General features: G+C 37.9%; 1 protein-coding gene across 5 annotated transcripts in view; it reads left to right on the forward strand.

The window, feature by feature from the left end:
- Window positions 1-79: 79 nt before the first annotated feature.
- Window positions 80-15,307, forward strand: part of PITPNC1 (phosphatidylinositol transfer protein, cytoplasmic 1) — an 82,710-nt gene continuing 67,482 nt past the window's right edge. The window contains exon 1 of one of the 5 annotated variants that reach the window (XM_014952240.1): window positions 80-619. In XM_014952240.1, coding sequence (XP_014807726.1) covers window positions 572-619 — 48 coding nt within the window. In that variant the 5' untranslated portion in view covers window positions 80-571. Of the gene's footprint in view, window positions 620-1,538; window positions 1,737-15,307 lie in introns of those variants that run through there. The other 4 variants (XM_014952239.1, XM_014952237.1, XM_014952235.1 and 1 more) reach the window with 4 other exon arrangements.

Below are 15,307 nucleotides of genomic sequence, written 5' to 3' on the forward strand. Positions count from 1 at the left end.
AGCCCGCGGCCGCCGATCGCCGCGCTGCCCGCCCCCCGGCACAGCGGGAGCCCGGCGGCCGCAGCCGCGTTGCCGTGGGGAGGTGGGAGCCGCGTTTGGCAGCCGGGGAAGGAAACGTTATAAAAAGGCTTTGTCTCGGAAATCAGCATCTCCTCCTCGGCGCTGCCGGCGGCGGGGAAAGCCGCGTTTTGGGCTCCTCTCTTCTCGCCGCCCCAGGCATGTCTTGACAGAGCTGCCGTGTCCCTGCACTTCCGACGGATGTCTCTGGCTGTAGCGGCAGCGTTTGGGGTTTGAGCCTCGGCAGCCTGTATCGGTGCGGGCGTGTGTGAAATTCCCGTGATCGCAGGCTGGAGGAGGAAGAACTGGAAGAAAGGAGCAGTTGTGTCGATTTTTCTTCTTGCTGGGTCAGCCTTCCTGGATGGTCGCATTACTCTCTTGTGGACACATTGTCAAGCGCATACAGGGAAAGAGGCTTGATTATTTTTTCCCGTGATTGGTTTTCGTCGCGATCATCGTGCAAAAAGAACCACTTTTCTCCCAGTTTGCTGGTCCGCACTGAGGCAGCAGGAATATGCTCATGAAGGAGTACCGGATCTGTATGCCTTTGACAGTTGAAGAGGTAAGCTCTGACACCGCTCATTGTTAGCCTCTGACTTACCAGGGGTTTTCTTTTTCAAGGCGAGTTGAGGTTGTATTTGTTTTACTGAATATTTTTTCTTTGTGTAATGAACTTAGTCGGAGATGATTGGTTAGAGAGGAATGTTTTCATTGGAAAATAAGGGAATCCTGCAGGAACGAAGCTAACTTAAGTGTATCAAAAGCATTGTGTCGTCAAAATATGGGTTATAAAAATTTTCCAACCAGACTTTTAAGAAGAATCTTAGGCATATTTGCGAGGTAATGCTTTGTGCTGAAATCGTCTACCTGATAAAGCATTTGTCCAAACCCCAGCTTCTAAATATATCTTCACCTTTGCTTAAAATACCCTTGCAGATGAACATGGCCTGAAACTCTAGCACAGGTAGGGTAGATAGGTGATAATTTATTAATAGAACTTTTTTTGTCATTTAAAGAAACCGTGGGAAGTCAACCTGCTTTTTGATGGTGTTCTCAACTGTTAGGAGCATGATGTCTTCATTAATTTGCACATATCCTTCCTGTTTATTGTTTTAAGTAAGATAAATACCTACATGTGACACACGTGCTGTATGCCTATGAATAGGTGCAATAGGCACCTAAAGGCCTGATGGCATATGTAAATGAGATGGTGCTTTCAGGTCTATAGCGGCTCGCACGTGTAAAAAGAAGGTAGATGTTTTATTTAGCCGCTTATGCTATAAGAATGGACGTCGGAGAGGGGGAACAAACCTGCTCTCGCGCCGAACCCGCACCGCGTATCTTGCGCCGCAAAGTTTCCCTTCTCCCTGTGGGTGATGCCGGGACCGCCAGGGGGCGCCCTGCCACCGGCCGCGAGGGGGCGCCCTACCCGCGCCCCGCTCACTTCTCGCGGGCAGAGGCTCCGCTGCGCGGGTCTGCGCGGGGCGCCCCGGGGTCCCACCGCCTCCTCCGCGGCCGCGGGACCCTGCGGGCCGGCTGCCTGAGGCTCCGCCGGCGGTCCTGGGAGAATAGCGCTCAAAAGCAGAGTAAGACCCTTTTCGGCCCTCGCCCCCGAGGTTATCACAAAACACATTTACTTTGCAAATTATTTTACACGTTTTTTGTGTAAGTACATCCAGGTAAGTGCTGCACAATTTCATTTGATTTTTTGCAATCTGTGTATGGGAGTCCTCAGGAGTATGATAGAGTTGTCGTTTCAATGGTTTTTTTGACTGTATGTTCAGATTTGGCAAAATAACAGAGTATTCTAAAACTGAGAACTTAAACTGCCAAATATTTACTTCAGGCTGCTCAGGAAATTCCTTCTTCTGAGAGCAGGACCTAAAAACATCACATACGTGTAGGTTTAATTCTAGCGTTTTTCCAACCAAGTTATATAATATGCTATGGTATTGTATGATATTATTCTTTTAATATGTAATTTTGTTTGTTTATTGTATTATCCTAATGTAGACAACATTTTATCCAAGCCAGTTCCTGATGTCCTCAGACTGCGATACTTTGTTAATAACGTTCATTATGTCATCAGAAGGGAGCAGATCTAATTTATTTTGAAAAATTGTTGTTAAGCAAGATTTTCAGATAGAGAAAAGTTCAAAAATCTCCCAAAACAAGAACGGCTGATGTATGGTGAGGGAGAAGACAGTGTTGGAAGTCTTTTGTTCTAGAATGCTAACAGAATCAGTAAAGATACTCAAGTGTCTTGCAGTTTCTCTTATGTTGAATCATCCATTATTCAGTCCAAGAGCTGCAGCTGAGATGCCTTAATGAGGGACCTATGTCCAATATTTAGTAAAAATTTCATTATTAATTATAAAAAGAACTAGGGCAAAATTGTGAAGTTAGCAGCTGTCTTATTTTTTATAATACTATTTACATACTAAAAATATTCTGGATTGTATTTCTTCCCATGGTTCATCTTTGTGGTGTTTTCTACAGTCTATGAAGGTGTTATTATCTTATTTTTCCTTTAGTTGCACATTCACTCCCAATAATGTGTGATGTTTCTGGCATTTGTGAGAATAAGGTGATGTGTTTTGCAGCCATTAGGAAAAAAGCATGGGGCAATGCTCACCCTTCAAAAGCCAGCAGCCTTTTGTTTCTAAGAGGGCCAAACCACCTTCTGCAAGGAGCTAAATCACTCTGAAGTTCAGTGGGCTTTGACAAAAATGCGATTTCCAAAGGATATGCAGTTTCTTATAGGATTGGGATGTTGGGCCCTGCTCTGCACTTGGGTACCTAACTTGCATGTACATTACTGGGAGTTAAGCATATAGGTATTTTTGAGGCCATTGGTTTCAACAGGTATGTAAAAAATGCAGTTTGTTCTTACACAGCTGCATGGCTTCCCTTTTTGTGCTGTTTTTCTCACTCCATTTTTTCCATTTTTTCGGCCCCTGCACTTTTTACGTACATTCAAAAACATTTCCTTGAGTGGTTTTACTTTTTAGCACTGACTTGCTAGTTACCCATACATAGAAGTCTCACAGCATGAATGAGAGAGAATTCCAGCTTTAATCTGTGGTGTGGTGTTGTCACCAAAACCAGAGTGGCTTTCCCTGTCATTCCTGTGAAAATAATCAGTCACAGGAGGCAAAACGGAGTGTTAACTATGTCAGCCAAGAACCTGCACCCGATCTTCTGTAGTCAGATTTTGTGTGTAATGTGAAAAAAAAGGTGCATTAAAATCACAGAACCACAGAATAGCATAGATTGGAAGGGACCTTTAAGATCATCTAGTCCAACCATAAAAAAAACCAAAAAAACCCCAAAACAAACAAACAAAAAAAACCCACAAAGAAAACCCCCAACCAACACTAAACCACATTCCCGAGCACCATGTCAACTCGTCTTTTGAATATCTGGGATGGCGCCTCAACCATTTCCCTGGGCAGCCCATTCCAATGCTTGATAACCCTTTCAGTGAAGAATTTTTTCCTAATATCCAGCCTGAACCTCCCCTGGCGCAACTTGAGGCCATTTCCTCTCGTCCCATCACTTGTGACTTGAGAGAAGAGACCGACCCCCGCCTCTCTACACCCTCCTTTCAGGTAGTCATAGAGAGTGATGAGGTCTCCCCTCAGCCTCCTCTTCTCTAGACTGAACAACCCCAGCTCCCTCAGGCTCTCCTCACAAAACTTAGTCTCCAGACCCCAAAAATGATGCGAATGTCCAGTCGAGTAACTAGAATTCATTACTTTGCATGTAAATAAATATGCACACAGCAGTATAGCAATTAGTATTACACTGGCAGACTATTGGGACCTAAATTTATCCCTAGAGAAGAGTTAAATTAAAATTGTGAGATGTCACTGTAACAGCAACACTGTCTCCAGGTTTGAAGAGTTTCTGGCATTGTTGTGGATAAGAGAATTCTGCAAAGCTGTTCTTCATTAGCTACTGCAGGTCCTGTTCTTGAGGCATTCTTCCTTGATTCCCTTCTTAAATAAGATACCCAAATATTTGTGGGAGTTTTGTTTGTGTACCTGTCAGCTTGGAGGCCAAATACTTTCTGGCAAATAAAACATTTCCTAAGAAATGCTGATTGCTACAGACCCAACTGCTTTTGTGTGTTTCAAGCTAGGATACAGGAGTCAGAGGTACAACTTTGTTCCCTGTCTATAAGCACCAGAAAAGACAGGTTGTTCCCAGTTTGCTAGGATAGTGTGGCACCACACTACGGTTCTTATTCAAGGCTGAGGCTGACTCATTAAACTAATTTTTATTGATAGTTATTTAGGACTCTTGTATATATATTGTTGCAAGCTGCCTGATCAGCTTTAAAACAATTTGAGAAAAGAAATATCCTGTTAACTTCTAAGCAAAATAATAACAAATCTGTGAGAACTTTGCAAATTATGTCAGAATATAGCTGCTGATTTAAGAAGACAATAGGATTGCCAATTAGAAGTCATTCTTTACCTCGTTAATGGTACTTTTGGGAGGCATGCATGCCAATTCAATCCTTTTGTTAACACTGAGACCTTATAAATTAGAAAAAGCCACTTCTTTTCATTAATACATAAAGCAACTAAAATGTGTTGTAGTAATTACTTAGGATATGTTACCAGTCTTCATCCCAGCTGCAATTAATAAATGAGCCTGCCTCTCAGTTGTTTTTCCCCTTGCATTTTCATGTGTTAGCTCATTCTTACAAATAGTTTGTTACATCATCTGAGAGAATATTATAATAGGCTGCATTGTGGTTTTTTAAATATCATCAGTTAAAAAACCACATTCCTAAGCAAGTGAAAAGAACACCAAGCAACTAAAAAGAGCAGAGATGCTAAAAAATTCTCAGACTCGGGTCTCATTGTGAATCATAATTCCACAATCCTTCCCAGGAAGGATTACATGGTTCTGTGCTTTAGAGATGCCTTTATCTGAAAATGTGAAACAAATCTGATAAGCTAGCGTGTTACTGACCTTTTATTTTGGAAGAGGCAAAGTACAGTGATGTTTACAATTTGTGTGGAAAGTGATTATTCTTTCTGGGAATCGGCAGAAAGATATTTTTGCTGAATCCCGTTGAAAATGGGGTTGTTATTGCTATAAAATGCTAATAAAGATATGAAGCTAGGTTTTATGTATTTAAAAGCTGAACATAAAATAAAATACAGTAGTCATCGTAGGGTTTTTTCCTTGGAAACAAGGATGACCATTAACATTTCTGTTCTGAACTTCACATGTATGGCCAGTACTGAAAGTCCTAATAGATTTTTTTCTTTGGTTTGTTCTTTATTTCAATGAAGATCTCTCTCTGCTGAAGTTGGTGGAATTGCTCCCATTCTCTGCTTTAAATAAAAGCTAAGTTTGCTCTGTGGGGAGCACTGCCTGCATGAGGTGTGGGGGAACAGTTGTATCGTCATGAATACAAACAAGCAAAGACCTGCAAAATGTCCATAAAGGCAGATCATTATTTTTCAACAAAAAAATCCTTTCAACGTGAACAAATTCTGGTTCTAGAGGTGTCATGCTTACTCCTTGGTAAAAATATCCAGTGTTTAGTTCGTTTCAAGCATTATGAATTTTCCCACTGTGGATTATTTATGTAAAATTATTTCAACAACATATGTGTAAACAGTACTTCTATTCTCTGAATCTTGTGTACATTTCTCCTTTAAAAGATTTCATAGTCTACTGTTTTGTGTACAAAGCACACTTGTTATAACATGTTTTATTCAGACAGATTTAAAGCTCAGTGAAAGCATTTGCCAAAGTGTTGTTGCCCTGAGAGTTAGCAGGTGTTGTGATATTTAGACATAACTATATGTATGTAGAACAGAAAAGCCTTTAGTAGGGTATAAAGTGTAAAATACATTTTCTCTAAACTATAGTTATCAACTGCAGGACAAACTGCATATACTTACCCTGCAGTTAATTCAGATTAAATAATGTTTGACTATGTATGCTTTTTTTATTTCCCAGCTATAACCAGAGAACGTATTTTCAGGAATATATAAATGTACGGAACATTTGAAAAAGCAGTATGCTAGCTGTAAGCAAGTATAAGGCGAAGTCAGCTTTTCACATTTAATTCAATTTAATTACTTATAAAAATAGAATAATATTTGGACCATGTCATGACCACGATCTCTGCAGAAAAAGTTTATCTGGCAATTTTGAGCTGAAGTTCACCAGCAAAAATGAAGGCTTAATGTGCAATTTTAATTTAAACTATCAACAGCTGTAATGCATTTCTAGTGTTAGACTGATTGCTTTTCAAGATACTGAAGTGCTATGACAAGTAAAGGACTTTTTACTCAATCGTTCTTTCTGGGTATGCCTCACAAGAACATCACCTGCCTTACCTTGTTTTTGCAATTAATACTGTGGATGCACTGATACATCTGTCTGAGGAGCATTCAGAGTTAATTATTGATCTAGAAAAGCTCTTTACTCCGTTATGAATGTCTTTTTACCCTTCAAAAGGAATAATTGTGTAAGACTCTTGTTAGCGAACAGATCGGATCTGGTCTTTGTGGGCGGTCGTGTCTACTCGCATCACAAGGCCTTTGCTGCATACAGTGTGACCTTAAATTGACCTTAAAGCTTATGGACTGGGAAGAATCATTTTAATGATATAGCAGATAAAATAGATGAGAGAAAGCACTGGAAGTTAGATTTTAGTACTAAGTAAGAACAGCTATTTAATTTTCTTTTGATACAGTCTAGTTGTAAGAATGAACAGATGAAAGTGAGAGCTGTGTTTTACCATGGGAAGAAAATAAATACTTTGCTTCAGCTTGACCTTCCAGTACTAGTTGCAGTTACCTAGAGAGCTACAAAACAAAGCAATGCAGAGCAGACATCAAATCTTTGCAAGCAGAAGACCAAAAATAGCCAATTTTCTCCTTCTGTTTGTGCATTTCAATACAACTCTGTGAAAGAAACAAGACAACCTTTGTTCTTAAAGTTTCAGTGTAAATCATTAAAAAACTTTTCAGTGGAAAGGATTAGCTAGTACCCAAAGAACTCCAGACTCTGCCATACATCTCTCTTCACCTCTCTTGCTCTGTCTCTCCTTGTCAATGCTTGTTTCCTCCAAGGTGTATATAGTTTGATTTGATTTGGAGGCTTTGTTGGCAAAATATAGGGCCCAGTTTTGTGTTTCCCATAAAAGCAAATGCAGCTTGTCAGTGGTTTAGGACATTTTCTAGTGAAAGCACGCTACAGAGCTTTGATGCTATCAAGAACTCCACAAAGTGTGTTTGTCTTTGAAGCATAATGTAGGTTCAGAAACAAAAGAACAGGGAGAGAAAGAATAGAATGTTAATACCAGCTTTTAAAACTTACTGCTTTCTGGGGTTTTATTTTTGGGATGAACTTCAAGTTCCTGAGATCATGAATTTCTTGTAAGAGTTGGTGTGAACGCTGAATGATCAGCACTTTTGTGGTTGTGGCCACTTTTGTTTATGTACCTACTAATGAATGTAGATGCCTATATTAGCACCTTGAAGTTTGATAACTCTGATATGTCAAATACATTTTTCCTTAGTCCAGTCTGTTAAATTTCCTCATCTATCTAATTGTAGGGTTAGAAATAATAGAAGTATACCAATTTTCGTGTGCTTTTTGCCTGACTGCACATGTTAAAAAAATGTTAGGTGATTAATAGCCTTAAAGTATATAAAGCCTTTTAGATCATAGGAATAACTAGGAAAGATGAAAAATTTTATTTTTCTTCATGAATATTCCGTTTAGTCTGATAGGCATTTGTGCTGTTAAAATCTGTTAGATGTCATGTTCTTTTGTACAAAAGACTGCCTAGGCAGGAAATGGAAGACCCATAGTGTATAACAATGATTCATTCACGTTATTCTTTGTGACTAGTGAGCTGACAAATATGTTCCCCAGGCTGTCCTTATAAAACCGAGTCAGTTGTGGCTGCTGAAATACATACAGGCTTTCCATCTTGAATGTCTAACCTAACACAGAAGCAACTGTTAGATACTGTAAGGATGGAGATAGATAATGCACACATGTGAACTGTTGAAATATACTCCATAATTGTGGGTGAGGGATAATTCTTTATATCCTTGCTCATGGAAAACGTATTTGTCATTTTAAAAATATTTTTTCAAATATTTATAGTTTTTCTTACATTGTATCCTTATCTTCTTTGGTTCATAGAGCACCTATCGTGACCAGCAGTATATTTTGTAAGACTTGATACCAAAATAAAGTAAACAGTGAGGTTTCATGCAAATTTGCTGTGATAGCCCTCCAGTGCAGCCTGAAGAGCTTTGTGTAGGCCTATTGTGTACTCATTTAAGTGAAATTGCCACTGTCTGCATGCATCTAGAAAGAAAGGAGGAAGGTGCTCCCCGGGATTATTGAGTAGGTTTAAAAAGGAGTGAAGAAAAGGTAATTCAGATTTCAATTTGGGTTAACAGGTGGGTTTACAGTCTGTAGGTAGGGAAACTAGACTTGAACCTAACCGATGTTTATATGCAATGCTTTTAGCCTAGCCATGGTCTTGTTTATCTCCTCCTCAGTTCATCCTTTCTTCCCAATTTTGGTTACAAACGATCAGCCAATTTTAAAACCTTGGATGTGTATTAAAATACTATTTTTATAAAGTATAATACAGGGTGCTGAATTGTAGGAATGATATTTTAATGGATTTTCTAGGAAAAAAATCCCTATCTGCCATATTTTTCCTGTTTGTGTGTTCAGAAAATGCTGAAGCAGTTTTGGGTTCCATTAGTTTTGTACTGTTACAGTTCTACAGCTGGTTTACAGTGCACGCTCTTGGCTTTCACATATACTTAACTTGTGCACATACTTAGTTTAAAGCACAAGAAGTCACATGTCCAGAGTCACATGCGTAAATGTTTGTAGATTGAGTTTAATAAAAGACTTGTTCGTATGCTTTCCAGAAAAATCATGGTCTGTATTTAGGAGTATTTACATGTCTGTTCTAAAATTAGTCTTGCCTAAGTGATTTTGGAATACCTAGGCTCTGTGGGAATTGTTTTCTGTGAGTATGCCTTATTTTCCATTTCATCACACTAAATGTCATATTAGCTTTAATATGTTGCCCAATTAATGACTATGTTTAAATTTTTTTCATTAAAAATATTATTGCAATGCATGACAAAATAATTATGTGATAATGACACTCCAGTATAATGCATACTGTTGCTCTATTGCTTGATTAACAATCAGTCACTGATTAAAGTCAGAAACACAACTAATTGTTGAATATATTTTCAGCTTTTTGCTCTCATCTTATATAAAAATAATTGAAAAAATATAAAAATAACCTCTTGTCTTAGCGTCACTATGTTAGTTGAAAGGTTGCCAAAATGTATTTATCCAAAAGATAAAGACAATGATAATTCTATTGATAAGCATGAAGTTCTTACACATGCCAAACTTGTATTTCTCCTGGTCATATAGAGATATTTTTAAGTAGTCTCACTTGTTAGGCCCATTGAGACTAGTATGTATAATCATATCTTCTAAAAGATGCTTGACAAATTTATCCAGCTATTTATCTGATTTTTGTCAGGTTTTCTTTGAAAGAGCAAATTAGCTGACCTTTAAGTAATATTTTCATTTAATAAATTAATTGTACAGTGACTTGAAATAAGCCAAATGAAACATATGAAATGTATGCAGGATTACAGTCTTAAGTAACCTGCCTGCTTCTTTTATCACATAGACTTGATATAAAATTTATTTAAATCTTACTTCAGTGGATCAGTTTTTGTTTTGCTTCACTCTTCGTGAAAGGAAAATCATTCAATGGAATTTAAACCATAGCAATACCAATGAGTTCTGTCACTGGCATAAGAGGCCAAGATTTCACCAAATATGAATGACAAAACAGAGCATATTTTTAGAATAGAAATGTTGGGAACTTAAATTCCATTTTAGTTGCATGGTGCAAATGTGAAATAATTCCATTGACCTCAGTAGATCCATTCCAAATTTCTATCAGTCCCATCAAAAGTAGACTTTAACCCAATGGCTATAATCTCAAAGACAATGTAAATTTCTCAGATTTCTCTTTCTTGTATTCTTAACAAGAAAGAAATCAAGCTGATGTCTATACTTCTTTAGCATTCGTGCCTAACCTAAAAGACATTTTCACACAGTTAGATTAAGGCCCCAGATTTGTGTCAAACCCATGATAACGTCTTTGAGCCTACGCAGAATTAAATGATTGCTGTCCTCACACCGCAAAACTTGGCAGTAACCTCTTCGCTCTCAATTTGCAGTCCTAGCTTTGTGGAAACTCGGATCCTTTTTTCTTTCTCCCATTTTTTGAGTCCTCGGTCATTCTCCTGAACGAGGAAGCCACGCCAACCACAGCAGGCGTCTGGCCAGCTGGCAAAAGCTGCTGCTCGGAACAAGAGCCTGCTGCTCTTGCGCTGCCTCAGTATTGCAGAGAATAAGGAACGACACAGCAGAATAAAACAATGCAGCTCCCCTCAGAGTACAAAGCTCAGGCTTGAGGCTCAGCATTCCCCCAGTTACCATGGATCTTTGCACCCAGGCTGAAGCTAAAGAAAGCACTGAGTTCCGAAATCTTTCAAAGGTTTTACAGGCTTGCTGAGTTTATTTGCATTTCCAAACTGTTTGGTATTGAGTTATGCCCAAGTTTTTTGGTTTGTTTCGCCTTTTTTTCTTTTTCCTCCAAGAAACTCTGCACGTTTGGGATAAATTCTCTCTCTTCCCCCCCCACCCCCCACCTTAGTTTCAGTGGAACCAGAATAAAGCCTTCAGTGGGTGTATGTGTGTTAATTTGTTTTCCCATTTTTTTTTTGCTATAGCTAATTTTCTCCACTATCTCTGCTTTTTTCACATCTGAACACAAACTCACTCAGAGTCAAGTGATGCCAAACTTCTAAATCTATTCTGAGTGGGTTTGAGATGAGGCAAACAACATTTTAGTGGAAATGTTATGTCATAGTAACAAATGCCTATGGATTAGTTAGTTTATTTCTAGGACCTCATGGGCTATACATTGCTATTTATAATTTAACTTTCTCAAGCAGCCGCGACTGTGTTTATGTTACTATGGTGTTACTTGCCATACTTGAGGGTGGATAGTAAATGCTATAATTGAAAATAGATACTCCCACTGAAATAAGTGTGACAGGTGGTTATGTTTTTATCTAATCATGCTGCAAGCATAATACAAGTTAAAAGTGGATACCTCTAACCCTGCCTTTTTGCCAAGACATTTTCAGATATGCCAGTTTGTCTTTAGTGGCCAGAACTGGAGTAAACAACATGAGTGATTTGTCTTGTGACAGTCCAAGGAATGTCAATGGCAATCAGTGAGTATCCTCTACTTCAGAAAGCAAATGTCCTTATTATTATATAATATATACATATATATTTTTATATGAATACATATATATTTGTCCATTCTTTGGAGTAATACAACAGAAACATATTGATAAGATTGGAAAGGATTAGGATTGTAGATTTTTCTCTTGGAAATATTCTAAAATGTGAAAATTAAATAATTCAGAATAGTAATATTGTTTCACACTATCTACTTACTGCTAATAGTCATATGCCCAAGACTATTAAGTAACCAAGTATGAGCACTTCAGTCAGGATAGTATGGTTATTATCAAAGGTATTTGTAAAATACATTTTAATAGAACCATACAAAAGATAGGTAATCGGTGTGATTGTATGAACAGGAAAGTGCAGAGTAGAGATTGTTGCATGAGTTCTGCACAGCTGTCTCCCATTGAGGATTTTTGTACCTTTTTTAGAAGTAGCTGTCAGAATTCTGTCTTTGCTCTGTGAAGTTTTGTAGCGACCAAAGGCTAATTGGGTCCTCAAATTTTTCATAGAGCTGTAGGATATAAAATATATAAAAAGAATTTTCATCAGCAGGAGATGATGTGTGCATATGTAGATTTTCTCTTGAACTCAGTTCAAGGTTGTTCCTCAGTTTTCCCTCTGCATTTTGCCCAATGAATATAGCAAAGCCAAAAAAAAAAAGAAAAGTGGTTCAGAAGGCAGTATGATTTGTCATATTTTGGTTTTAAACTGGTTTACATTGGCTTGAAATATTAATATTTTTTAAACCAGTATCACTTCCTGTGTACACATGACAGAGTCAGAGTTCAAGTTTTAAAGCTTTGCAAGGAGATCCTTAAGGCTTCTTACAAGCTTCTAGCAATTGCATTCTTTTCCACAGGTTGGTTGTTATACTTAAGATCTTTGTTCATAGGCCTTTTCCATATGTAGCAATTCTGGAAGTTAGACTTAAAAATTAAGTGAGCTACTTTAGCTTTCCAGGCTTACCTTAGAGGGAGCAGTTGATTGACTTTATTGTCACAGAAAAGCTGAGGACATTCCCTAGGGCCACAAACAAACTTTCAAGTAACACTAAGTCTGCAGTAAAGCATTAGTCTTTGAAGTATTCATGCATATTTAATATTTAATGGTAAGGAAAGAAAAAGAAAAGTCAGCATTGGAGCCAATCCAAACCTTTGACAAGAACAATGAGTTAAGAAAAAAAGCATTGAGTTAGCAAGACATTTTTGATCAAATGAAATAAAAAATGCAGTACTGAAGGTGATTAGTATAGATTAGAATTGTGTCATAGACTTATGCATCCAAATGGAAGTTCGCTATCAAGCTTGAGTTTTTAACCATCTTGCTGAGTTATCCCTGTTCAGCTGGTCTTCCTGGTCTTTTTTGTAGCTGGAGGACCTCTGCTTTCTTCTGGTGCTGGCACAGAGTCTGAAAGGTCACACAATCCTTGCTTAAACCAGGGGTGCTCTGGAGCTGCCTGAATCTCATCTAAAATTGACTGTTCACTTGGGAAGTAACTAACTAGTGTTCATTGTCACTAAGGTCAAGGAGATAAAGTTACTCAGCTTTTCATCTAATCAAGAGTTGCTCTCTAAGCTTTTCAGGCTGCAAGTGATCACTGTAACTTAGTATCCTCTCTGCTCCTCTTCTCTCTTTTTTCCTCTTTGTGCTCTCTATAATATGCCTCCCACTCCTTCTTTAAAATCCTTTTTGTAGGAGGTTAATTACAAAAGTGTAGCTTTCCACCCTTGTTGGGTTCAAGTTATCACTTGTTCTTTTTACATGTTGTTCATTGGGGATTTTTTTTAATAAGTTGTGGATGAGTATGCTACCATTGTTAATAAGTCTGTTGAAGACTTTAAGACCTTGCACAAATTCCTCTGGGACTTCACTGGTGTCCTCTCTCCAGTGATAAAAATTACTTGTCTATTTATTTTACATTTTTATTGTATCTTTTAAACAATGATTTATCCATGTAAGGAACTTTTTTTCTTATCTCATGGCAAATTGGTTTCTTTTAGAACATCTGGGGAGTGACCTTGGCAAAATGTGTTTGGTAGTGAATTGGCCCATATCAGCTGGGTCTGCTTTGTCTCTGTACCTGGTGACCCCTTCAGAGACAGGTTAAGACATGGTTTCTCTTCACTAAAGCTGTATTAATTTTTCCACCTATATATATGCATTCGAACTGTGGTATCCACACGTCTTTCTTTTGGGTTTTTTTGTGTTTTGGTTTGTGGTGGTGGTTTTTTTTTTTTTTTTTGCTTGTCATAGGAAACACTGTCATATGCTCTTTCTCAGTTTTCTGTTAGAGAACTGATGATAGTAAATGACAAACATGAAAAGCAAGTTAATACAACTCCTGTCCTTCTGGGTGAAAGTATAAAATTTTAATTTAATGCCAACACAATATATTGAATTAATTGTAAGTGCAGAGAGACAGATTTCCAATTAGGGTACCAGCTGATACATTCGTATATATATATTTTTAGCATGGCTACCTGCTTTACTGCATATAAGCACAAAACTTTGGTAGAGGATTTTTGATGACTTTTTTTTAATGCTTATTCATTTAAATCATTGAATATTTGGGGACTGGTTCTCAAAGAGAATCAGAGTTAACAGTAATGATAATGATTAGGATTTCAGGGGGTCTATTAATATTTTTGGCAAGCAGTATTTGTGAGTGGTGTGCGACAGTATTCCCATATTATATTAGAAGTTGTTTTGCCAAGTGCTGGTTGGCAGTGTGTTATGTTCCTGAGTTTCCATTTGGAGCTGAGTAGTCTTCTGTCCATTTTATCTCTGAAAGAAATTAACATTTGCTTTATTTTAGTTACGAGCTCTTGTAGGATGCATATAATTTGAACTAATAGGGTACTGTGTTATGAGGCATGATTCTTTTGTTTATCTAGACTTCGTCGTTTCCAGTAGCAAACATTGTTCTGCTGCACTTTCATCACCACAGCCCTAGTTCATGCCCAATGCCCGCAGAATTGGCAATCTTCAAAACAGAGATAAATTTCCGTGTCCATGTTTAACTTTGATTTGTTCTTACAGTTTTGCTATAACCTCCTCCCACTGACTGTAAATCAGTAAGTGAAAAGTACACCATGTACACTATCCGCAGCCAAGCATTTGATACAGTTGTAATTAATTGACAGCATTCCTATAGTGTGCTGATGGGCAAGATTAGTGCCCTTCTTGTGTCCACTTCTACTCACAGTGAAGTCAGTGGGAGTTTCCCTTCTTTTGCCTTCAGAATGCAAAAATATGATCCTGAGAGAGAATTCGTTGAATGAGGAGCTGTGTAGGAGATACAAGACAAGTTCTGTTCTGAACTGCAGTCTGAACTGCCCATTGGCTTTAAGTAAAGAGGAAGAAAATCTAGTAATTTATCTATCAGTGGTAAAAGGGGTAAAGGGGGATATGTCTACAGGTGTGTAAATTTTAAATTAAAGATGTACCTCAATTGTGGTGTCTTCAGACTGTAATAATACATTAAATCAGTTCAAAATATAATCAATGGACCATGTTAAAAATTATAATTAAGATCAGGTAGTTTTGTAGTAAGAGGATACTAATTTGAAAACAAATTTTCTAAGGTAAGATCAAACATTAAAAAGGAAGTAGTAGTTATGTGGACTAACAACTACTGTCTTGTCAGAATCGTGGCCTTAGAAAACCAAATATACCACTGCAAAATTTTCTCTGATATATTTCCATCTTTCTCACTTACCCAACCAATATACCTCCTATGTATGATGGTCAGAAGGAAGCAGGATTAGAAAAAATAAAAGCATATGATCAAATGCTGATGGCAACGTAATAGCTGACCAGCATTTAAATAGAGCATAACGTCTGCATTAGAAAGGTATACTTTCAGGTTACACAT

The sequence above is a fragment of the Calidris pugnax genome, unplaced genomic scaffold, assembly GCF_001431845.1.
Source record: "Calidris pugnax isolate Ruff unplaced genomic scaffold, ASM143184v1 scaffold206, whole genome shotgun sequence".
In the NCBI taxonomy this organism is placed as follows: Eukaryota; Metazoa; Chordata; class Aves; order Charadriiformes; family Scolopacidae; genus Calidris; species Calidris pugnax.